At 44.2% G+C, this 23,395-nt stretch overlaps 5 protein-coding genes across 5 annotated transcripts; 4 read left to right on the forward strand and 1 right to left on the reverse strand.

Moving 5' to 3' along the window:
• Positions 1-639: 639 nt before the first annotated feature.
• On the forward strand, positions 640-5,613 carry O0I10_008155 (3-phosphoshikimate 1-carboxyvinyltransferase; the record flags this gene model as incomplete). The annotated part of the gene is made up of 3 exons (XM_058488162.1): positions 640-1,266; positions 1,330-1,432; positions 1,493-5,613. 3 exons carry the CDS (start codon positions 640-642, stop codon positions 5,611-5,613), a joined length of 4,851 nt encoding a protein of 1,616 aa, XP_058341055.1.
• Positions 5,614-5,951: 338 nt separating this feature from the next.
• O0I10_008156 (uncharacterized protein) lies at positions 5,952-6,881 on the forward strand (the record flags this gene model as incomplete). Its single annotated transcript, XM_058488163.1, has 1 exon — positions 5,952-6,881. One exon carries the CDS (start codon positions 5,952-5,954, stop codon positions 6,879-6,881), a length of 930 nt encoding a protein of 309 aa, XP_058341056.1.
• A 5,645-nt stretch (positions 6,882-12,526) lies between these two features.
• O0I10_008157 (uncharacterized protein) lies at positions 12,527-13,770 on the forward strand (the record flags this gene model as incomplete). The annotated part of the gene is made up of 2 exons (XM_058488164.1): positions 12,527-12,799; positions 12,859-13,770. The coding sequence occupies 2 exons, from the start codon at positions 12,527-12,529 to the stop codon at positions 13,768-13,770; spliced, it is 1,185 nt and encodes a 394-aa protein (XP_058341057.1).
• Positions 13,771-15,353: 1,583 nt separating this feature from the next.
• Positions 15,354-18,798, forward strand: O0I10_008158 (uncharacterized protein; the record flags this gene model as incomplete). The annotated part of the gene is made up of 10 exons (XM_058488165.1): positions 15,354-15,500; positions 15,570-15,794; positions 15,860-15,945; positions 16,009-16,085; positions 16,147-16,295; positions 16,360-16,744; positions 16,802-16,964; positions 17,034-17,842; positions 17,896-18,528; positions 18,590-18,798. 10 exons carry the CDS (start codon positions 15,354-15,356, stop codon positions 18,796-18,798), a joined length of 2,883 nt encoding a protein of 960 aa, XP_058341058.1.
• Positions 18,799-18,994: 196 nt separating this feature from the next.
• Positions 18,995-22,103, reverse strand: O0I10_008159 (uncharacterized protein; the record flags this gene model as incomplete). Its single annotated transcript, XM_058488166.1, has 13 exons — positions 18,995-19,507; positions 19,560-19,656; positions 19,712-19,841; positions 19,898-20,036; positions 20,092-20,216; positions 20,270-20,360; positions 20,424-20,702; positions 20,766-20,946; positions 21,019-21,137; positions 21,198-21,315; positions 21,399-21,717; positions 21,779-21,876; positions 21,982-22,103. 13 exons carry the CDS (start codon positions 22,101-22,103, stop codon positions 18,995-18,997), a joined length of 2,331 nt encoding a protein of 776 aa, XP_058341059.1.
• Between the last annotated feature and the right edge of the window lie 1,292 nt (positions 22,104-23,395).

The following is a 23,395-nucleotide window of genomic DNA, read 5'->3' on the forward strand; positions in this document are numbered from 1 at the left end:
GGAAGGAAATAAACAAGAGGACAATCAATAGGGGGCTACTAAGGTTCGCCTAATGGACTCAAAGACAATGAATACATAGCTATGAATGATACACAAGCTATGTTTATTGACACGTGGGATATTGATGGGGTACGCAATATTAGTGAAAGCGATGTATGAGTACGTTTTCGAGTAGATCTTGCATAATCTGATAAAGCATAGAGCCTATGAAGGATCATGGTTGAAGACGATCCTTATCCTTGGGCATTCAAAAGTGCACACAAATCGAGATACGAGAAACACATGTTATTTATCAGTGACAACAACCTTTTCATGCATACATATGCATATGCATGAGATGTTTTAATGATGTGATTTGATATATGGAGCATTCAATCATCGAAGTTTGTGGGATATCAAAAGAACAATAAAGGATGATGCTATGAAAAGAGGAAGGGGATTGGAGTTGCATGGTGATGGATCAAGGAGGAGGAAGTATAGTAACACAAGAACAAAGCAAGAGGCTGAACTAGAGTGGATGAAGAGCAAAGTGACTCATTCTTACCATCTGCAATCAATTGATAAACTCAGAATCTGGATGCCAACGTCTCTTCTTTTTCTTTTTTTTTTCTCCTTCAAACCCACTAATACTACTTGGCTATGACGAGTAATACGGCTGAGGCGACCTCTATTGTCGCTCCAGACGTCTCCAAAGTATCCATCCTCGGCTCCGAATCGATCATCCTCGGTTTCCACTTGACGGAATATATTCTTCGCGATGTCCTGACATCCATCCCAGCATCCAACTATGTCTTGATCACTGATACCAACTTGGCCACTTTGTATCTCCAAAAGTACATTGATTGCTTTAACAAGGTCAGCGGTGAATTGTTCCAAGGCAAAAAAGCTCCTCGTCTTTTCACTCGAGTCCTTCCTCCCGGCGAACTTACCAAATCGCGCAAGACCAAAGACGAGATTGAGGACTGGCTCTTGTCCAATGCAGTGACACGCGACACTTGTTTCCTTGCCATGGGCGGTGGTGTCATTGGCGATCTCATTGGCTTTGTTGCTGCTACGTTCATGCGAGGCGTTCCCTTTGTGCAGATCCCCACCACGCTCTTGGCCATGGTGGACTCATCGATCGGTGGCAAGACAGCTATTGACACCCCTGCAGGCAAAAATCTCATTGGTGCCTTCTGGCAGCCCAAGCGTATCTTTATGGATCTCGTCTTTTTGCAGTCATTGCCTGAACGTGAATTCGCCAATGGTATGGCTGAAGTTGTCAAGGTAACCTTATTATCCATCATTGTCATAGCAACACACCCATCTAATGGATACATTTCAATGTAGACGGCTGCTATTTGGAGCGAACCTGATTTCATAAAGTTGGAGAATGGTGTGGATGCTATTCGTGAAGCTGTCCTCAATAGCAATCCCAGTAGTCCATTGGAAGGTAAGAATCATACATACATCCATAGAGGTGAATGGGTTTATTAACAAAATGAAAATGTAGGTGCTACGCTTGCCACTCGTACCGAAGCTCAATCTCTTCTTTTGGATGTGATTATGGCATCTGCTCGTGTCAAAGCACATGTGGTGACCAACGATGAACGCGAAGGTGGATTGCGTGGTTTACTCAACTTTGGACATTCGATTGGGCATGGCATTGAAGCACTTGTTTCACCTCTCATGTTACACGGTGAATGTGTATCCATTGGTATTATGAAGGAAGCTGAGCTCTCTCGTCATTTGGGCCATCTTAGCCAAGTGGCTGTGGGTCGTCTTGCTCGTTGTTTAAGCTCGTATGGCTTGCCTATCAGCTTGGATGACAAAAAGACCAAGGAACGCATCGGCAATCTCCACGTACACATTGATGATGTCATGGATGTCATGAAGGTCGACAAAAAGAACCAAGGTGACAAGAAGCGTATCGTCCTTTTGGCAGCTATTGGACGCACCCTTGAACCACGTGCTTCTGTGGTAGCTGATGCTGATATCCAAAAAGTGATTGCTCCTGAACAATTGGTGTTGCCAGTAACCGAATCACCCACCGGTCCCCGTAAGCAAGTATCGCTCACCACCCCTGGATCCAAATCGATTTCGAATCGCGTCATGTTGATTGCTGCTCTTGGTCAAGGCACTGTACGCATCAAGAACTTGTTGCATTCGGATGATACACAATACATGTTGGCAGCATTGCAAGCTCTTGGTGCAGCTGATTTTGAATGGGAGGATAATGGTGATACTCTTGTGGTCCATGGTGGTGCTGGCAAGTTGCGTGTACCTGACAAGGAGCTCTACGTTGGCAATGCCGGTACAGCTTCACGCTTTTTGACTTCGGTGCTTACTTTGATCCCATCTACGGAGGGTAGCAACGCATCTGCAGCCGTATTGACTGGCAACGCACGCATGAAACAACGTCCCATTGCACCTTTGTTGACAGCACTCAAGGCCAATGGAGCACAAATCCAATCAACTGAAAAGGAAGGTTTCTTGCCTATTGCTGTCACTCCCAATGGTGGTTTCAAGGGTGGTCGTATTGAATTATCAGCATCCATCTCTTCTCAATATGTCTCATCCATCTTGTTGTGCGCTCCTTATGCTGTTGAACCTGTTGAATTGGTGTTGACAGGTGGTCAAGTTATTTCACAACCTTACATTGACATGACCATTGCCATGATGGAATCCTTTGGTGTATCCGTTGAGCGTTTGGAGAACAACACTTATCGTATCCAACAAGGCTCGTACAAGAACCCCGACACCTATGTCGTTGAATCCGATGCCAGCTCTGCCACCTATCCACTTGCCATTGCAGCTATCACTGGTACTACTTGCACAGTCACTAGCATTGGTTCCAGCTCGCTTCAAGGTGATGCTACTTTTGCTATCAATGTTTTGCGACCTATGGGCTGTACTGTTGAGCAAACGGAGACCACAACTACTGTTACTGGACCCCCTGTTGGTCAATTGAAACCACTTCCCAGCGTTGACATGGAGATTATGACCGATGCCTTTTTGACAGCAACCGTACTTGCAGCTGTTACTTCGAACCCTGGTGGCAGTGAGAATATCACACGCATTACTGGTATTGCCAACCAACGTGTCAAGGAGTGTAATCGTATTGCTGCCATGGTGCATGAACTTACCAAATTTGGCGTGACGGCATCCGAATTACCTGATGGCATTCAAATCCATGGCAAGCCCATTAAAGAGATCAAGGCACCCAAGGAAGGCGTTCATTGCTATGATGATCATCGTATTGCCATGAGCTTTTCGGTTCTTGCTAGCGTTGTTCCTAGTGGTACGATTATTCAAGAAAAGAAGTGCGTTGAAAAGACTTGGCCTGCTTGGTGGGATGATCTCGAAGGCAAGTTGGGCGTACGTCTCAATGGTGTTGATCTTGGTAAACGCAAAGGACAAGCTGGCAATGTATTGGGTCGTGTCATGACCAAATCTGGCAACAAGATGGATCATGAAAAGTCGATTGTTATTGTTGGCATGCGTGGTGTTGGCAAAACGACCTTGGGCCAATATGCCGCTGAGACGCTTGGATTCAAATTTGTGGATGTTGATCAGCACTTTGAAAAGACACAAAACATCACCATTTTCGATTTCATCAACACTTGGGGTTGGGAGCAATTCCGTGTCAAGGAAACTGAGACCTTGCAACAGTTGCTTTCTAATCCCGAATATGGTCGTCGCTACGTGATTTCTTGTGGTGGTGGTATCATTGAGACAGCCGAATCACGAGGTGTCTTGCGTGAGCATTGCCGTGCTGGTGGCAAGGTGCTCCATTTGGTGCGTGATTTGGATCAAGTCGTGAGTTATTTGAGCCGTGACACTACACGTCCCATGTTTGGTGAAGACATGCTTGGTGTTTGGAAACGACGACGACCCTGGTACCGCGAAGTGTGCAACTATGAATTTGTTGCTTATGCACAAGGCCTTGTGGATGGTGGATGGGTATCACCTGTTGATTGGGCTGCTATCAAAAAGGATCTTCAACGCTTCCTATTGTTCATTACCGGACGTCGTACCAATCACGTGGATTTGACACCAGGCCGATCAGTAGGACCAACGTCGTTTGTGTCATTAACGATGAAGGATTTAAGAACAGCTGTGGATCGATTGGAGCAAGTATGCGAAGGCGTTGATGCTGTTGAACTTCGAGTCGATTTACTGGAGCAACCTGAAGCTGAAAGAAATGGACTCAAATCTGAGATTGAGTATGTTGGTGAACAGCTTGCTATTCTTCGACGCAACACTGGATTACCTGTGGTGTTCACCGTACGCACGCAAGGTCAAGGTGGCAAATTCTCTGACAAGGATGAAGAACGCATGTTTGAATTGCTGCAATGGGGTGCTCGTTGGGGTTGTGAATATGTTGACGTTGAGATGGGATGGAGCCCAGCTGCCACACAAGCATTGGTGGATATCAAGGGTGAATCATTGATCATTTCTTCATGGCACGATGTTCGTCGACGAACACCTTGGGGTAGCACTGGTCTTGAAGCACGCTATGCTGATGCTGACAAGTATGGTGACATTATCAAGCTTGTTGGTGTAGCCACTTCAATGGATGACAATATCAGCCTTGAAACCTTCCGCAGCAGCAAAAAAGATGATGGAAAGCCATTGATTGCAATCAACATGGGCACTGTTGGACAAATGTCACGTGTACTCAACGAAGTCTTGACACCCGTAACGCACCCAGCACTCTCAGCTAAAGCAGCACCAGGTCAAATGTCACTTGCTGAAATCAACACCACTCGTCACTTGCTTGGTTTGATCCCTGAGAAGAAGTTTTGGTTGATTGGCACTCCTATTCAACATTCCATGTCACCTACTTTGCACAATACTGGTTTCAAGGCATTGGGTCTTCCTTTCAAGTATGGTCTTCTTGAATGCCACATGGTCGATTATGCTGAGGATGCTCTCCTTAATGATCCTGATTTCGGTGGTTGTTCAGTGACTATCCCTCACAAGCTGGCTGTGATGAAGTATCTCGACAAGGTCAATGATAGTGCACAAATGATTGGAGCTGTCAACACAGTCTATGTGCGTTATGAGGAAACCGAAAAGGGAGAAAAGCAACGTCGTTTGTATGGCGAGAACACTGATTACCTTGGTATCATGCGTCGTGTTCAGCCATTGATGTTGGATCCCACCAATCCTCCAGAGCAAGGTCTTGTTCTCGGTAGTGGCGGTACTGCACGTGCAGCTTTGTATGCATTGTACAAGATGGGCATCAAGGACATTTATTTGTGGAATCGCACTACAAGCAAGGCGCATGAATTGGCCAAGGCATTTGCATCATTGTGTACTGTCACCGTTATTGAATCATTGGACAATGCAAAGATTGAACCTGGTGTTATTGTTTCGACTGTTCCTGCCGATAGCGGTATTGAGCTCCCTGAACACATTTATGGTGGTATCAAGGGTATCATTTGTGACATGGCCTACAAGCCTCGTCGTACCAAGTTGTTGCAACAAGCTGAACGCAAGGGTTGGTTCTGTGTTGAAGGCATCCAAGTGCTTATTGAACAAGGTCTCGCCCAATTTGAGATTTGGACTGGCAAACATGCACCAGCACAGCGTATAGAGGATCAAGTGTTGAAAGCCTATGAGCTGTAAAGTCGTACAATAGATCGCACACTCAAATAAATCATTCTTTTTGTTGAGGGATGTCATCCCACATGTATGTATTGTTTATTGATCTCATTGCCATTACAAGATTCTCTACTCTCAACGCTCATCACATGATCGATGGTAAGTAACCAAGATGTTGTTTCTAAAGGGGAGTGTAATTTCAAATGTCCGAGCTACTCGTTTTGGCACTTTGCGCCGAGTTTGGCATATCACTCACACGCACAAACCACTTTTGAATCGTTCTCGTTGGTTCCCTTTATTCTTTCTTTTCTCAACTCGTCTATTCTTATTTCCCCCCTCGAGTGTTGCTACGATACCCAACCATGCCACCCAAGAAAAAGGAACAAGGCACCAAGATCATTCTAAGGACATACGAAGCAGGCGATTTGGAAGCTGTTCGAGCATTGCACACAACAAGCTGTTACTTAGGACTGGTTCCTGAAGGCATTCGTGCGAAGTTATGGAGTCCATTTACCTGGCTCATGTGGTTCTGTGGCTACACATTGTTGCTAATGTCCGTTCCTGCTCTTGTGTTGGGCGATCCGGACGCGACTTTGGACAAGGACAGGTGGTCGCCGTTTATACTGAAGATGACTCTGTCAGCGATATGGGCAGCTATTGGATTTTCACTGGTGTATATCAAAACGGAGCGTGTGGATGTAGCACGTCAAGTGGATGATGCTCTTGCCAATGACTTGAGTGACCCCGAAGCATATTACTTGCCATGGAACACCGATGAAAATGGCGTCAAGGTTCCTCGACCTCAAGAAGCACCAGCTCATTTCTGGGTATTGACCGTGGATGGTGTTGTATGTGGCATGTTGGGTATGATTGCCTATGCGGATCGTGTACGAGATAAGCGTGATGCAGCACAAAGGAAGTTGCCTTGGTGGAAACGTGCCTTGGGTGGAACCGAGCCTGACGCTTATTTTGCTGAACCCACTGAACCAAAGACAGCAATCCTGCAACGATGGGCTATTGCCTATGAGTATCAAACATGTGGATTGTCATCACTCATGCTCGAACGCGCAATGAAATGGGCAAAGGAAAATGACATTGAGTATGTGTTTGCCGGTACCAACGAAACGCATATGGCAGCGGAGCAGATTCTTACCCGACGACATGGATTTCAAATGGTCAACAAGCGTAAGAACATGTTTGGTCACGTGGCAACGTTGGTGTGCAATGTGCAAACCTGGATCGATGAATGTGGATCAAAATCAAAGGGCGTTTACAAGAAGATCAAGAAATAATCATAGAATAGCTTCATCTCAATTCATTGTAATCTAATAATACTATAATAATAAAAGGACCAGCTAATAGCCTCTTCCTCCCATTTGCTATTGTTGCCCAATCCACTACATGTGAACGATGCACCTGCTACTTCTTATTAACATTCCCATCATCCAACTTTCTTTGATTCGAGAGGATCTGCATGAGCAACCCTCAAACAAAGAATACATCAACATACACTATACCAATGTGCCGATCCTCACATGGTCTACCGTACATTTACACCCAGCCATTCAAAACCTTCATAATGAAGCATGAGGTCTTCATTAGAATAAAGAGTTGATATTGGTGCTCCCAGCACCATCCATGTAATGTATGAATTCATAAATCGGGAGTTGTCAGCCACTTCCTCCCATTTCAAACTTCTATCCATCCCACCCCATGTGAACGATACTCATGCTTCAGTCCATCATTTCTATCATTCAACTTTCTTGATCCAAGTTGGTTTGGCTGAGCTACGCCCAAACAATGGATGCTTCAATTGAGATACGTACCACATGCTGTATGCGGCGACCGATTACTCTTTGTTTGTACGTAGCTCAGTCAAATCGGCTCGGATCAAGGCAATTGAATCACGGAAACAAATGTCTGGAGCAGGAGAATCATTCACATGTATTGGTTTTGGCAACAGCTGGGGATCAGAGGAAGTAGCTATTAGCTGCCAATGATGAGCTGTTATTGAATAATGCATAAAGTATAATCCATCAATTCTTCCCAGTCATGCAAGATAGCTGTGTTACACAAACACGTCCCTCTGCATCTTTTGCTCTGTCAGGGCCTAGTTGATTGACAATGAACAAAGACCACTCTTCATATAGCATCACGCTTACAAACATAAAGGTGCCTGTATCTCCGAACTTTACAATCAAACATGGGGTTTTGAATAGAGCAATGGGCTCGGCTTGGCCAACAGCACCTTGTGTGAAAGTTTCGCGTTCAATGTCGCAAACAGCCCAAAAAATATTTTTTGGTCGTCGTCGTTGAAGAGGTCGACCCCCAGATCCAGTTTGGCTGGTAGCGACATTGCGAAATCTGGGATTGGCAAGCTTGATCGTGCCACTTGCACCCAAGGTGCAGTTGGCCAAGCCGAGCACATTGCTCTAATAAAAACCCAACGTTTGATTGTAAAGTTTAGAGATACAGGCACCTTTATGTTTGTAAGCGTGATGCTATATGAGAAGTGGTCTTTGTTCATTGCCAAGTAGCTAGACCTTGGAGAGCCAAAGATGCAGAAGGACCTCTTTGGGTAACTCAGCTAAAAAGTCAGGACTTCAGGGACAATGCATGAAAGATACGCAACCCTCACTTTGATGTCCTACATTGGCAGCTAATAGCCACTTTTGTGCATTCCCAACTTTTGTGCATTCTATTGTAGGTGGACGATGCTCCTGCTCCAGACATTCATTTCCATGATTAAAGTAGGTTGATCCGAGCTGATTTGACTGAGCTGCGGTCAAAGAGAGATTACATCACTCTGCACATAAAGCATGCTCGATGTAGCTCAACCGATGTAATCTTGTGTGAGCGTAACTCAACCAAATCAGCTCGGATCAACCTACTTTAATCATGGAAATGAATGTCTGGAGCAGGGGCATCGTTCCCATGCAGTGGAGCTCGCAACAATGATGATTGGATAAAAGTGGCCGTTAGCTAGCAATATATGCCTGTTCGTAGATGATCCATAAAGTAATTATACATTGCCCCTTTCATTCATGCAAACGTAGCTGTGTTACACAACACGACCCTCTGCATCTTTTGCTCTGCCAGGGTCCACGTACTTGACAATGAACAAAGACCACTCTTCTTATAGCATCACACTTACAAACATAAAGGTATCTGTATCTCCAAACTTTACAATGAAACGTGGGGTTTTTATTAGAGCAATGGGCTCGGCTTGGCCAACAGCACCTTGTGTGAAAGTTTCACGTTCAATGTCGCAACTAGCCCAAAAAATATTTTTTTGGTCGTCGTCGTCGAAGAGGTCGACCTCCAGATCCAGTTTGGCTGGTGTCGACATTGCGAAATCTGGGATTGCCCACGATGAACTTCATACTTTGACACAAGATTCCTTTGATCCCGACGAGCACGTTGATCTATTAAAGAGCCCACGTTTGATTGTAAAGTTTAGAGATACATGCGTCTTTATGTTTTTACTATGATGCAAGCGTGATGGAATATGAAAAGTGGTCTTTGTTCATTGTCAATCAACTAGTCCCTGGCAGAGCAAAAGATGCAGAGGGACGTGTTTGTGTAACACAGCTATCTTGCATGACTGGAAGGATTGATGGATTATACTTTATGGCTATCCACAATAGTCCATGTATTGCACGCTAACAGCCATTTCCTCACAATCAGCGTTGTTGCAAAATCCACTGCATGTGAATGATTCTCCTGCTCCAGGGCATCATTTCCATCATTCAAGTTTCTTGATCCGAGCCGATTTGGCTGAGCTACGCCCAAACAAAAAATGCGTCAATTCTTGAAAGACAGACCCTGCGAATGTCTCCGTCTTTCAAACTTTTGGACGCTCTCATTCCAAATTTTCAAATGAAGCGTGAAGTTTTTATTAGAAAAAAGTTGATCAGCATGCTCGGAGCACCCTTCTGACCAATTTTCAAGTTAGAGGTGGGCAACTTCGGGGCGGTGGACCGTCCGCTCTTTTGTTCACGTCATCTACCATTTGGACCACCCCCGCATTTTAAATCTTCATAATGAAGCCTGCGACTTTTAAATGAATGAAGTTGATCAGCAGGTCCCGGCGAACCTTCTGACAAAGTTTCAGGTTCGAGATGGGGAATCCCAAGGTAATACATACTAATTCGATAAACCATGAATCGGCGCTGTCCTCCATATCCGACTTTCATAGTAAACCCCACATTGCACCCTCCCATTCCAAATTTTCAAATGAAACATTAGGTCTTTTTTAATACAACATTGATCAGCATAACGAAGAGCTCCATGTGTGAAAGTTTCAGGTATGAGAGGGGCAATCTCAATATCAAGGTTTGATGTACAATGTTCATGCATTCATACAAGAGGTGTGCGGCCTATTTAATTTCCACCTCTTCCGCACCCAGCCTTCCTCCCATTCTCAACTGTTGGCCCATTCAAGCACATACAACTACTACCTGCGAACGATTGTCCTGCTTCAACCATCATGTCAATCCCACCATTGTCTTGATCCGATTGTCTTTGACTGAATGGCAAGTCCATGGCGTGTACACAGCCTTCTTATCACTCTACTACAACACACGAGTCTCTTGACACTCCACCTTCCCTTGTGCACCCCTCGGCCACAACCAATCGTAACAGCAGGTGACATTAGCAAGGTCTTTACTCCATTGTCTCAAGTTACGTGCAGCAGCTTGTCTAGCAACCCTTTTTCACGTGGACAGCAGATAGCCATTGCATAGAAGCAGCTTTATTTACGAGTAGCAACTTTGTTCAATACATACGACTTCTTGTGAATACGGATATGGATCTGAATATCGGTTTGGTATATGGGATGGAAGGAATTGGGTATACACAGCACGTGGAAAAAGAGTGTATCTATTGTCAACTTGGTCTTGATGCTATCAACATGTTGAACGATTGGAGCATACTTTATACGCTATTCCATGGCAACCACAATCATCGTCCTTTATGCAACATGTCAACCAAGTACATCCATCGTCATCCAACTACATGTCTTGGCAGGCCGTGATGAAGTTCGCCACCACGTATCAAGCGTCATCTTCCATTCACCTTTACACAATCCACACCCAAAGGATAGAAACTTCCCAAAGCAATGTATCTTCCCCATTGGATCCACTCGCTGTATCTCTCAATTTGTCTCTTGTGAATGATGTCGGATTAAAGGATCCACTTTAACGAATACGATATTGCGTTGTACAATCTTTCTAAGTTTTACAAGGCCTTCCTTTTTGCTGAGGAGGGCACTTGATGCATTGGATTATAGAAAGATTTGTTGGTATGGCAAATGGAGGATTGTAACAAGTATGCGTACCCACTTCAGAAGCTGTGATAAAGGAAGAGGAAGGGTGTGATTGATTCATTGTGTTTTGAACAAAGGCTGCATTGCCATCTTCTCCCTTTTTCGGGAATGGATCTTCATGTTCCACTTCTGATGATTACATAGGTCTTGTAAGATTACGGTGGGAGATAATAATTGAGTGATGGAATAATGACAAACGAATTGAAGCAATGGATATGAACCCTCCAACCCCTTTATTTTCTTTGTTTCAAGAAGGTTTTGACGACACAAAGAATAATGATTTGCAGAATTGTACATGCAAGGAGATAACCTGATGCGATCAACGACGACGTAGATGTGAAAATGGGCCGTTTATCACTTGTATATGCTGATTTCCCCTTGATCTGATGCATGTGTATTGTATGCAATGCATAATGGGATTTTTGACAAACAATGGGCAAAGTCTATAAAAGTAACATACAGGAGACGACGGGTGTGATCCAATAGGAGAATGAATAATGTACATACACAAAGAAAAGTGATGCATGCGGAATTGTAGTAGAAGGTGTCGTTACGTACATCTCCAACACTGGTGCTAATAGTGCAGCCCATGACATGTTGTTGGGCTGATCGATTCCTTGCATGTGCATATGACTTATCCTGTCGGATCTAATGTCACATCTTTGCTTGCATCTCTCCTAGTAGTGAAACGTTGAAAGATATAAAGATGGTCAAGAGGAGCAAGGCAAGGGATACGTTACTGGCTGTGTGGTGTTTGTGCACGGGTTGCTGAGTGAGGTGATGTACCGACTTTGGTTGTGGGGTTTGGTTACTTCCAAATGGCGACTCAAAAAGTGATGCACATGAAACACACGGAAGCACGTGCTGGATCAAGGAGACCAAGTGAATGGGACCCAATGTATCATTTGCTTTGAATCATGATGATAAGAGTACAAGAAAGGCAGCGGTAATGCTGGTAATAGCCATCCTAACCGAAAATAGCTGGATCTATTTGTTTGCTTACGACAATGCATTTGACAGGTGTTGAGAGTTACACATACGATACACAAAAAGAGAGAGGTCTTCATGCACTAAAAATCGATATGATGCCTTGTCGGCTTTCTTTTTTCCTTCATCTCCCTGTCCCATGATGCAACATTTTTCGGGTGCCGCGCCCCTCCCCTCATGCAGCATGCTTCTTTTTCTCACAACTTTTTTTTCAACATACGCAGGGCCAGGGGGTAACACTATCTTGGAAGAGTGAGCGGGGTAAATGAGGAGACAAGAGAGAGCCTCGGTTGCTGACCATCAATTGATCCCAATTCCTTGATGGGATACAACACGAGTAAATCACAACAGCATCGTTAATGTTGGATATGGATACAATGATGTACTTTTTAAGCAGTGGTATACGATGGCGGAAGAGTGAAAAAGTGGAAAGAATTCATGCACATACATATGCATGTGTGGGCCCGCGCAATTTGTTTACAAGTGAAAGTTGCACCTCGCTAATGATACGATTATTCTCCCACGTAAATCATCATTAACGTGCTTTCATCACGACTATAAATTCGTAAGGAGCTGCTGCTTTTCTTTTTGCTCCCCATTCGTTTTTCTTCTTCTTTCTTTAACATGTCTGCTATCGAAACTACCACACACAACGAACCTGTTGTTGATCCCACTACTGGTGATAAGCCCACCAGCCCTGAAGAAACACATGCTACCACTGAGAATGCTGAAGAGACATCTGCCGAGCAACAGCAATCTTCATCCAATGATCAACCAACTCCAACACCTGAAGAATCCAAATCCAATGATAAAAAGAAGGATGACAATGAAAACAAAAAGCGATTCAGCTTGTTCAAGAAAAAGGGTGCTCTTGGTGGACTTTTTGCTCGATCCAAGGTGACTATTTTTTCATACTTGGTTTCCTAAATTTCATTATTCACCATCCTTGATTGTAGACTACTGCCACAGAAGAAGTACCAGCTGCTGAAGAAACTGTGCCCACTGAATTGCCAAAGATTGAGCAGCTTCAACCTATCGATGTTGGTAACAATGAGGATGAACCCAAAAAGACTGAAGAGCAACAACAACAACAACCGTCCAATGCGTCAGAAGGTGAAGAACAAGAAGCATCTGCTACCAATGAGCCCGATACCGCAGCCTTAGGTGAAGCTGCTGATGCACCTGCTGAGAGCAACACTGCTGCAGCTGCAGCTACCAATGAGGACATTGCTGATGAAGGTCACGCCACCGTTGAGCAAACACAAGAAGCTGCAAAGAATGATGATGATGCCAACAACAAGCAGCCTACTACTCCCACCAAACGCCAATCATTTATTAGCAAGCTTTTCAGCAATAAGAAAAAGTCAGCTGAACCAGAGCAAAAGGATGAGCAACAAGATACTACAACAAGTGATGAACAACAGGAAGATAATGCTGCTGCTGAAGAAACAGCTTCTCCATCGGATGAACGTAATGAGGAGGGTGAACAACAACAACAACAAGAGAAACCTGAAAAGACTGAAGAAAGCAAGTCCCCATCATCACCCACATTTGGTCGCCGTTTGACAGCCTTGTTTGGTAAAAAGAAGAAATCTGCCAAGGAGGCACCTGCCAACACCAACAATGATGAGCAACAGCAACCCGCAGAAGCTGAGAATGGAGATGAAGATATCCCACAACAAGAAAATGATGAACAAGCTGCTGCAACATCAACAGCTGACAAGAAGGAGGAATCAACCGAGAAAGAGGAGACTACCGCTCATGAAGAAAAGGAGCAACACGATAATGCTGTTCATGATGAAAAGGCTGCTGTTGCTGCTGCTTCAGTTACCAAGGAAGGCCCAGCTGCTGTGGTTGCTTCGGCATAAATTCCCTGTCTCCTTACTTTTTTTTGTCTCAGTTTCTCGTTTTGCATCTCCTCACACATGACACACACCACTCACTAACACACTCACACATCAACAAGACCCATTACACTTTTATACGAATTACCTTACCAATTAATCTTTTTTTGCTTTCTCTTACACAGCTTGTGCTTAATGCATGTCATCATTTTTCTCTTTCTGCTCATTACAATAAAAGAAACGCAAGCACATTCAGCTTGTTGAAAGACTTGAATCATCACAACATGCTTGTGTCACTCCTTTACATTATAATGCTTCAAGTTAGGATGTGAATTAGGCTCACACCAGCATCAGCTGGGATAAGGAAGCAATGCTATACTATGGGCCATTGGAGAGTAGGAGGCTCTCTCCCCTTCCCCTAAAATAGAATTGTAGATGACAGGTCCTGTTTCCCTTGGATGTATGTCTCCCACTTTCTGGTTGATGAATCTTGGAACCAATCCTTGATCCCGTATCTTGTTTGTTCTCCAATCTTCCACTGTACAAGGAGTACCAGCATGTAGCATCGTTTATAGGATGATCTTTGACCCTGCTGATGTTGGCATCATTCATGCAAAGATGTAGCCTACCATTTTTGTCTCCTCCATTTGCACTAGCTAAGCAATCAAAGTTGATGATGGTCATTGTTATTGTAGGATCAGCTGACTTTAACAATGACGCTCTTTGTAGTGAGCATGCATAGCGTATGCTGATGATTGATACCACACCATCATTTTCGGATAATAACCGCCGCCATTCTTGCGTTTACATAATGCGTTGGTGGTACACAATCATGAGAAAGTTTGGTTAAGTAAGCAGCATTTGCTTATGAAATCAACCTCATCGTCTCACAACAAGATGTCATACGTAAATCCTACCCCACTCATGCCATTCATAGATGCTCTACCATCCACGCTACCAAGCATGGTCCTCTGTAATCCAATGCCAGAATGCTCCGATTATTGCCTATGATGACTTTTTATAAGCTCGGTAGTGACACTATTATGGAGAAGAGAGAGTGGTGTCAATCGGGTTTTTTGCCTTTTGCTGCTAGTGGAATACTTCCGTGTGTATGTGTGTAACCTGCAGGTAGTGAACGCTTTCCATCATTTGATCAACACAGCAACATGGGCAAGATACATAAATGAAAAAGTGAGTGCTGCAATTGCATGCTTCATTTTGTGTGCGTCCATCAACAATACTCGAATACATGTAATGTAAAGCTAATCAGATTGAGCTAGAGCTATGTTAAAGGCTTCTTTCCCCTTGAGGAGCAATGGCCACACAAAGAAAAAAGATCGGCTTTCATAATTCGATTTACCCCATCCATCATCCGATTTGCTGTGTCATGTACTACTACAACGTAAAAAGATTACAGCATGTATGAAGCAGTGAGAAGAAACAAGCATAACCTGGTAGAATTTTCTCATGCACCACATCGGAAATCCCGGTGCGCTTTGAATTATTATAAAAGAAAGCCAATCCTCCCCTTTCTTTCACACAACTTCAGGATATACATACTTGAAATGGTGGCACGTGGAGTACTAACAAGCGTGTCAATGGCCATCATGGCTGTTGCCACTGCGGCAGCACCTCTTGTCAGCTTGGAGAAACGAGAAGAAAGCAACAATGGATTAACGGATCGCGTCACGTGGGATAAACATTCGCTTTTGATTGACGGCGAACGTCTCTTTTTCTTTTCTGGCGAGTTTCATGTATGGATACACACACTTCATAGGATCGTTATTAGTAGCTGTTGGCTCATCATGATGTGTGATTTCTAGTACTATCGCCTTCCATCACCCAGCCTATGGTTTGACATCATGGAGAAATTCAAAGCTCTTGAATTCAATGGTGTATCTTTTTATTTCAACTGGGGTTATCATTCACCAAAGAAAGGAGTCTATGATTTCGACGGTGTACGAGATGTTCAAAAGGCGTTTGATGCTGCAGCAGCAGCAGACCTTCATGTGATTACTCGTGCAGGCCCCTACATCAATGCAGAAGTGGTATGTCTTATCATTGTAGAATCAAAAGGGGGATATCGATCATGGGCTCATTTCTACACTTTCAGGATTGTGGTGGTTTCCCGGGTTGGTTAATGGATCAACACAGCATGGCAAGAAAAAGTTCGCCTGAAAATGATGCCAACAGCAAAGAGTAGGTGGATGCATAAATAAGACCATCATTGATGACACTAATACGTATGCATCGATTATGCAGATGGCTTGAAGCTATCGACAAGTACATTGTACCCAACCAAATAACAAAAGGCGGTAGAGTCGTGTTGAACCAAATTGGTAAGTAAGGTATACAACGTGTGTTTATTGTATGATGGCTCACATTGTGTGTGAATACTAGACAATGAATACGCCGATAATGTTGACCCTTACTATATGGAGATGATTAAGCAAAAGTTTGCCGAGGATGGAGTTGACGTCCCTTCTATCTTTAACGATCCAAACACAAATGGCTATTTTGCACACGGCACTGGTTCAGTGGATATTTATGTAAGGCTTCAATACGACAATAATGGTACATTTAATGCAGCGTGACTCATAAGAATTATCATAGGGCTGGGACAGCTATCCACTTGGTTTCGACTGCAGCAATCCTACAGTATGGCCCAACAATCGCAGTACTACTTGGCGAGATTACCACGAAATGATGAATCCAGGGGAGCCGATGGCATTGTATGAATTCCAAGGGGGGGCCTTTGACGCCTGGGGAGGGCCGGGTTACGACGCATGCCGTACCATGGTGAACGAGCAGTATGCAAAGGTGTTTTACAAGAACAACTATGCCCAAGGTGCCACGATGCAGAACTTGTATATGGGATATGGTGGCTCGTCGTGGGGCAGCTTAGCGAAGCCGTCTGTGTACACGTCGTATGATTATGGTGCTCCCATTTCAGAACCTGGTCTTATGACTCCAAAGGGTTACGAGGTGAAGTTGCAAGGTACGCTGCATGAATTATGCATAGGATGGTTGTCTCACATTGCTCTTCTCCATGTAGGCACATTTCTTCATACCGTTAAGCCTTTCTGGACCACCGAGCACTTTTCTCCAAAGGTCGATAAGGATGATATTATTCTCGTGGATGGCTTGGCCGATGTCAATACCGATACCAAGTTCTATATTGCTCAACATTGGAACACTGCTTCTGAGGATAAGGATGAGTAAGTAGATTACAATTTGGATTGCAAGGATTGGATCAGCTAATGATGGTGATGGTTATGGTATGGTAGATTCCATATTGATATTGAAACAAGCGATGGCAAATTCACCATTCCACAAAAGAGCAAGCTGGTTCTTGATGGTCGCGAAGCCAAGATCCTCACCACCGATTACGATTTCAATTCGCAACATTTGGTCTACACTACAAGCGAGATCTTCACTCATCAAGCAATGGGATCACATGACGTGATGTTGGTTTATGCATACGAGGATCAGGAAGGCGAATTCGCACTCAAGCTCTCCAAGGATGATGTCAAGGTCGATGCCAAGGATGATTCAGTATCGCATTCGGTGGAGGATGGCATTTTGCTTATCAACTACAAGCACAACAACGGCACTACACCTATCTATATCAGCGGTGGATCGGATCAAGACCTCTTGTTACTTGTGGCAGGATACTCAAGTGCTACGCGTTGGTGGGCACCTATCGTCAAGGACAGCAAGGATCGTGTTTTGATTCAAGGACCTTATCTTGTGCGTGGTGCCTCTATCTCGGATTCCACCCTTGCCTTCACCGGTGATATTGATGAGACTACCGATATCGAAGTGGTCGTTCCTGAGAATATTGAGGCTTTCACATGGAATGATAAGGAATTGAAGCTCAAAAAGTCTGAGCATGGCACGTGGACTGGTACCATTGAATTCAAAGATCCCAAGATTGATATCCCCGATTTGACAAAGGCCGAGTGGAAATACAGCGAGGCTTCCCCTGAAATCAATCCTGACTTTGATGACTCGACTTGGACCACTGCCAATCACTTGCAAACCAACTCTGTCACCATTCCCGATACTTGGCCTGTTCTTTTTGCTGATGATTATGGTAAGCTTGTATTATAGTATATGTCGTCAGACACTAAAAAAGATCTACTATAGGTTTCCATAGCGGCTGCATTTGGTTGCGTGGCAAGTTCAATGGTTCTACCGACATCACTGGTTTCAACTTGACAGCTATCTCAGGTGATGCTTCAGCCTGGATGGCATGGCTCAATGGTGAATACCTTGGTGGATATGAAGTTGGCAACCAAGCCTTTGAGGATTTGAATGGCACGCTCAAGACCGATGGTGAAAATGTCATTTCGTTATTGCTTTGGACAACGGGTCACGAGGATGATTGGAATGCTGATGACAATTACAAGACTGCACGTGGTTTCACACAAGCTGAACTTTTGGGTACCAGCAACCAAACAATTTGGACCATCGATTGGAAGATCCAAGGCAATTTGGGTGGTGAAGATCTTGCTGATCCAGTACGTGGACCCTACAACGAAGGCGGTCTTTATGGTGAGCGCATGGGATGGCACCTTCCTGGTTTCGATGATGGTGATTGGGATAAGGTTTCTGTTCCTGAGGAAAAGAATCGCACTGGTGTCTCTTGGTATCGCACCAACTTTGATTTGGATATTCCTGATGGCTATGATGCACCCATGAGCATCAAGTTTGATGATGACAGCAAGACTCGGTATCGCGCATTGCTCTTTATCAATGGATGGCAATTTGGACGTTATGGTAAGTAGTCTTTTTCATGCAAGTTGTATCAACATGGTATTCATCACGTGTCACTTTATAGCCAATGATTTAGGTCCTCAAACACAATACTACCTGCCATCTGGTATCCTCAACACCAAGGGCAGCAACACATTAGCCGTGGCCGTCATTCCTATTGACAAGGGTGCTCAACTTGGCAAGGTCTCTCTTGAAGCTTACAAGGTGCTCGAGTCATCTATCCCTGCTGTGGAGCTGGTTGAATCTCCTGGCATTGACAAGCGCCATACTTAATCTGTAATACAATCATTTACTCAATTAAAGTGTACTTGTACTATTTGCTTCATATTAAACATTGCTTCGACAAGGAAAAGTGGGTCGACTACTGACAACATAAAGGCCATGTATGTGTGATATATACGCAAACATCTTTCGTTGGAATTTTTTATATATAAACAAATCAAGGGGCTGGGAAAGGGGAAAAGGTGCCTTATTCATCCTTGTTAAATGCCTTCATTTCTACAGTATCCTTCTGCTGCTGTGGTGATTGATGCTGTTGTTGCTGTTCTCGCATTCGATCCATGCCTTCGATAGCGTATTCCTTGGCAATCTTGGTTGCTTCACCAAACACAGTTGTCAGGATGCGTTCTAAAGGACCCCATAGATTGAGAGCATAAATGACATAGCCAAAGGAGATGCACATGACAAATAGCACCAGGTAGAGAGGACTCTTGATGATGGTCATGAATTCATTCCAACCGAGGGCAATCATGACAACCAAAAGCCACGAGGGTATCTTGGCGGTGGTGGCAACAATCGACCGCTTAGCTTCGAGATAAAATGCATCCGATTCACGCTTGAAGCGGTTGGTGATATCAATCTGCTTGGCTTCAGTCAACACAATCAACGAATGCTTGAAATCGAAATCCTCATCCGACTCAATTTCAAAGTCCTCATCATCCTTGAGGTCAATCTTGGCAAACAATGGTATCAGAGTGATAGCCTAATATTCATGTTAGCTCATCTATCAATCATGTAAGATCCATCCTACTCACGTCATCTCGTGCACGGCGAAAGTAGCTGTCAATGTCATCGGTTGGCTTCCAGACACGGGGAAGCCCATGTTCATCATAACGGAATTTCTCTTCAAATCTGCAAATTGTTGTCAATGCAAGCGCCCAAAGCAATGTATGATTTGATTTCTCACCTTGAACGCAATTTCAAAAGAAGCATGTTGTCTGCAAGCTCTTCATCCACCTTTTTACGTAAAACGAGCCATGCTTGACGCTTCAAACCAAGGATCGACTCTTGCAATTCTTCATCGGATGAATTGAAACCTAAATCCCAAACACGTCAATGCTATGTCTCTACAACAAGAGCAAGCAATACTTACTTTTGGCCTTCTCCACCAATGTCTTTTGACCATGCTCTACCGTAGATTGATATGCTTGAATAATATTGTGCCAGGTGTCATCCTTGGGGTTGTTGAGTGCCAAGGACACGGGATCAGAGAGCTCATTCTCGACTTGTTTCTACAATAGCAATTGTGTTAGGATGAAATGCGACTTGTATCAAAGTTAAACTTACCGACAACGCCTTGCTCATCTTTCTGAATTCATCAGCGCGTGCTTGGGCAGAGATCTTTGCAAAGTCTTCCTCCAATTGGTTGTGCTCATGATCATAAGACCAATCAGTATCAGGCAACACAATAGCTACGTAGCATTGAATTAGCAAATGGCAGCAGTAGTAGGCATGATGGATTTACCTTTAGCACCATCCAAGAAGAAAGCATCAGCTTCCTTGAGACAAGAATCCACGGCAGTGGCAAAGTTGTATCCAGGTTTCTTGAGCTCGGCCTACATTGATCCATTAATAAAATGGTTGCTCCTCGGCTACCCATAACAACAACAATACGTTACCTTGAGATTCTCTTCAAACATGATGCTAGCCTTTTTGTGCAAGTTCTTGAGTTGGCCAACGAAAAAGACATTGAGTTGGGTGTTGAGCTTTTCAAGCATGTCCTTCCTCTTCTTTTCATAAACGTCCTTGTGGTATCTTGATGCGTTCTTGTCAAAAGATTGCATTGCTTCTGTTCGGATTTCATCCATTTGCTTTCCTAGGTCGGGGATGGTCTGTGCCTTTTCGAGGATGGGGTTCTTGAAAGGAGCTATCCGCTGCATAAAGATTTCCACTGCCGCCTAAAAAAAGGTTGTCCAATTAAGTATACAGCAGCTTCCCGTGCATAAGACAAGTCACCTTACATTTGAGATTTCATCACATCGATACTGTGCCAAAAGTTCTTGCTGGGTAGGAAGATCAAGATCCTTGTTGGAAAGAATCTTATCCCAAATGCCAGATGCATACATGTGATAGCCATCAGCAGGAATACGCTTGTGATATTGTGGGCGGAAGACATAGTTGGGATCCTTTGGATCATTGAATCTAAACCATATCATAAGCAACATGAAGAACCCCATCGTCTCTACCACACGCCCCTTTTTTCCCCTCTCTTACCTGTGTCGAAGAACAGCCACCTCTTCATCAAACTTTTCGGGCAACAAGATCTTGTGTGGCAAGCCGGTAAACATGAAGTCGAAATAATCATGAATCTTGCAATCTTCGAGACCTTCGGGCTAACAACATGACGCATATCAGCATTGGATATATATATAAAGATTGTCCTACAATTGTACCTTGGATAATCCTGCCCAGATCTTTTCCAAATCAGCTTGTAGCGTCTTTGCCAAGTTCTCGAGAGGAGTAGCACCAACATGATCACGAATGACGATAAGGATCAATGTCTTTTCCTTGCTATATATCTCGAGGTCAACAAATGCTGCTTTTCAACACACCCCTTGCTTGATCCATCACCTCCCCCTTATTTCCTCACTTACTTTTTCTGGTTCTGGAAGAGTTGTAAATTGACTTCAAAGACAGTCTTGAGTAAGCCCATGTTGGCACCTTGATAAAGACCGACTTGATGCTCCCACAAGTTGAGAATGATGACTTCACTGGTAGCCATTGAGAAGAGAGCTGATTTGCGTTCAAAGTCTTGATCCTCGCCACGTTCACGACCATCGGTACCCTCGACATCCATCACGAGCACATGCATACCACGACCCCGAGACATCCAGATACCCTTGGTAGTTTGACTACGTTGGTTCTCATCCATGACATCAAACGAAGTACCAAAAAGTCGATTCAACAATGTACCTGAATGAGGGCAAGCATGTTAAATCGTATACACGCAATACATGATGATTTGGATCCTTACTTTTGCCTGTACTCTGTGAACCAAAGACGGCGACGACATTGTATTGGAAACCAGCATCCGCAAGAGACCATTTGTTCATGTAACTTGGCAGTGTCTCACTATGTTTGTTGTTGTACATACGACGTTTTAGATATTTACACGTGATAATGTCATGCTGACGTTGAGGTGCGTGTGTATGTGTCTCTCTCTCACTCCACACTTACGTGAACTTTTGGTTTTCATCCACAATTTGAAGTCGAGGAATGTTGCCCGTGTCTTCATCCCAACTCTTGATAGGCGAGGCAGTTCCATTTTGAGCCGATTCTGCCGGTGTGTCGTTGCTCATGGTGTGTGTGTAGGGTTGAATGCAACTATAAGTAGAAAAGGTGGAGAGAGAAGAGAGAGAAGAGAGTTAAGCGGAAGTACTTTCGGACAAAGGAGAAAAAGGCAACAACAGCACAGCACGGGTACTCGGAAAGGTGTTGATGATTTGCCACCCTATATCAACCCCTCGCAATACAAAGGGACAACATAAGAGCCCACGCTTGCACTGTCATTGAATATCACTTACCTTGTTTTAAAGTGGGGGGAAGCACGAAAAAGAGCGTGAAGATAGCTGCGTGGAGATGGGGTTCCGGTTGGGTGCCGCACCACCCATTGATCTCGGACATTCAATGGGTTTTGCTATTTGCACCACGCAAGTGCACCATATCAATTTCAAACGCAGACGGCGGCACCATGTCCCCTCACTCAAAGCTTCATCACTCAAAGCTTCTAATATGTAGCTTCTAGGTGTGCATGCGGTTGAATAACGGTGATGGATCGACAGCAGGAACATTTACATTATGTGACACCTTTTCGTTCTGTAGACCTACTAACTTGCTGTGGAGAATGCAATCGATTGCGCGGATCAAAAGGTGTAAAGCAGCTTTTTTGGATGCATCCATGGACGTGGTAGATGGTGGTGTGCGGTGACTTTCGAAGAGGATTACTGACGACGCTACACTTTCCTAGTCAAGATAGTATTGAAAATCACCGCATCCAATAATAAACCAATGTGCCATATCGTTTGAAACCGACCATGCATGTTGCAGGGTATATGTATAAGCATAAAAGCGGTCTATATCATCAAATAGCATCATAGCACAAAGCATGCAAGAGAGAGTAATAAAGGATGATCCTCAGCATGCACAAGACGCGCTACATCGTCATTCGCGGCATTTCAATGAGACGAGAGGCGTTACACTGAACACGAAGCATGGTGGCAGTTTTAGTAATTGATTCCATTAGCACACGCATTGAAAAGAAAATATCCTGCTTCGTGTTCAGTGTAGCGCCTCTCGTCTCATTGTTAATTTCCACTTCTTCCACTCTCAGCTTCTTGCCTCTTCCTCTCATTCTCAGCTGTTGGCCTATTCAAGTATACAACTACCACCTGCGATCGATTGTGCTGCTCCAACCCATCATGCCATACTACGCATGCCTTGATCCGATAGCCATTGACTAAATGGCAAGTCCATGGCGTGTGCACAGCCTTCTTGTCACTCTACTACAGCACACGAGTCTCTTGACACAACACATGCTCTTGCACGCTCCTCTTCCACAATCAACCGCAACAGCAGCTGTCATTGGCTTCGT

This window comes from Lichtheimia ornata (genome assembly GCF_029851405.1).
Source record: "Lichtheimia ornata isolate CBS 291.66 chromosome Unknown scaffold00042, whole genome shotgun sequence".
In the NCBI taxonomy this organism is placed as follows: Eukaryota; Fungi; Mucoromycota; class Mucoromycetes; order Mucorales; family Lichtheimiaceae; genus Lichtheimia; species Lichtheimia ornata.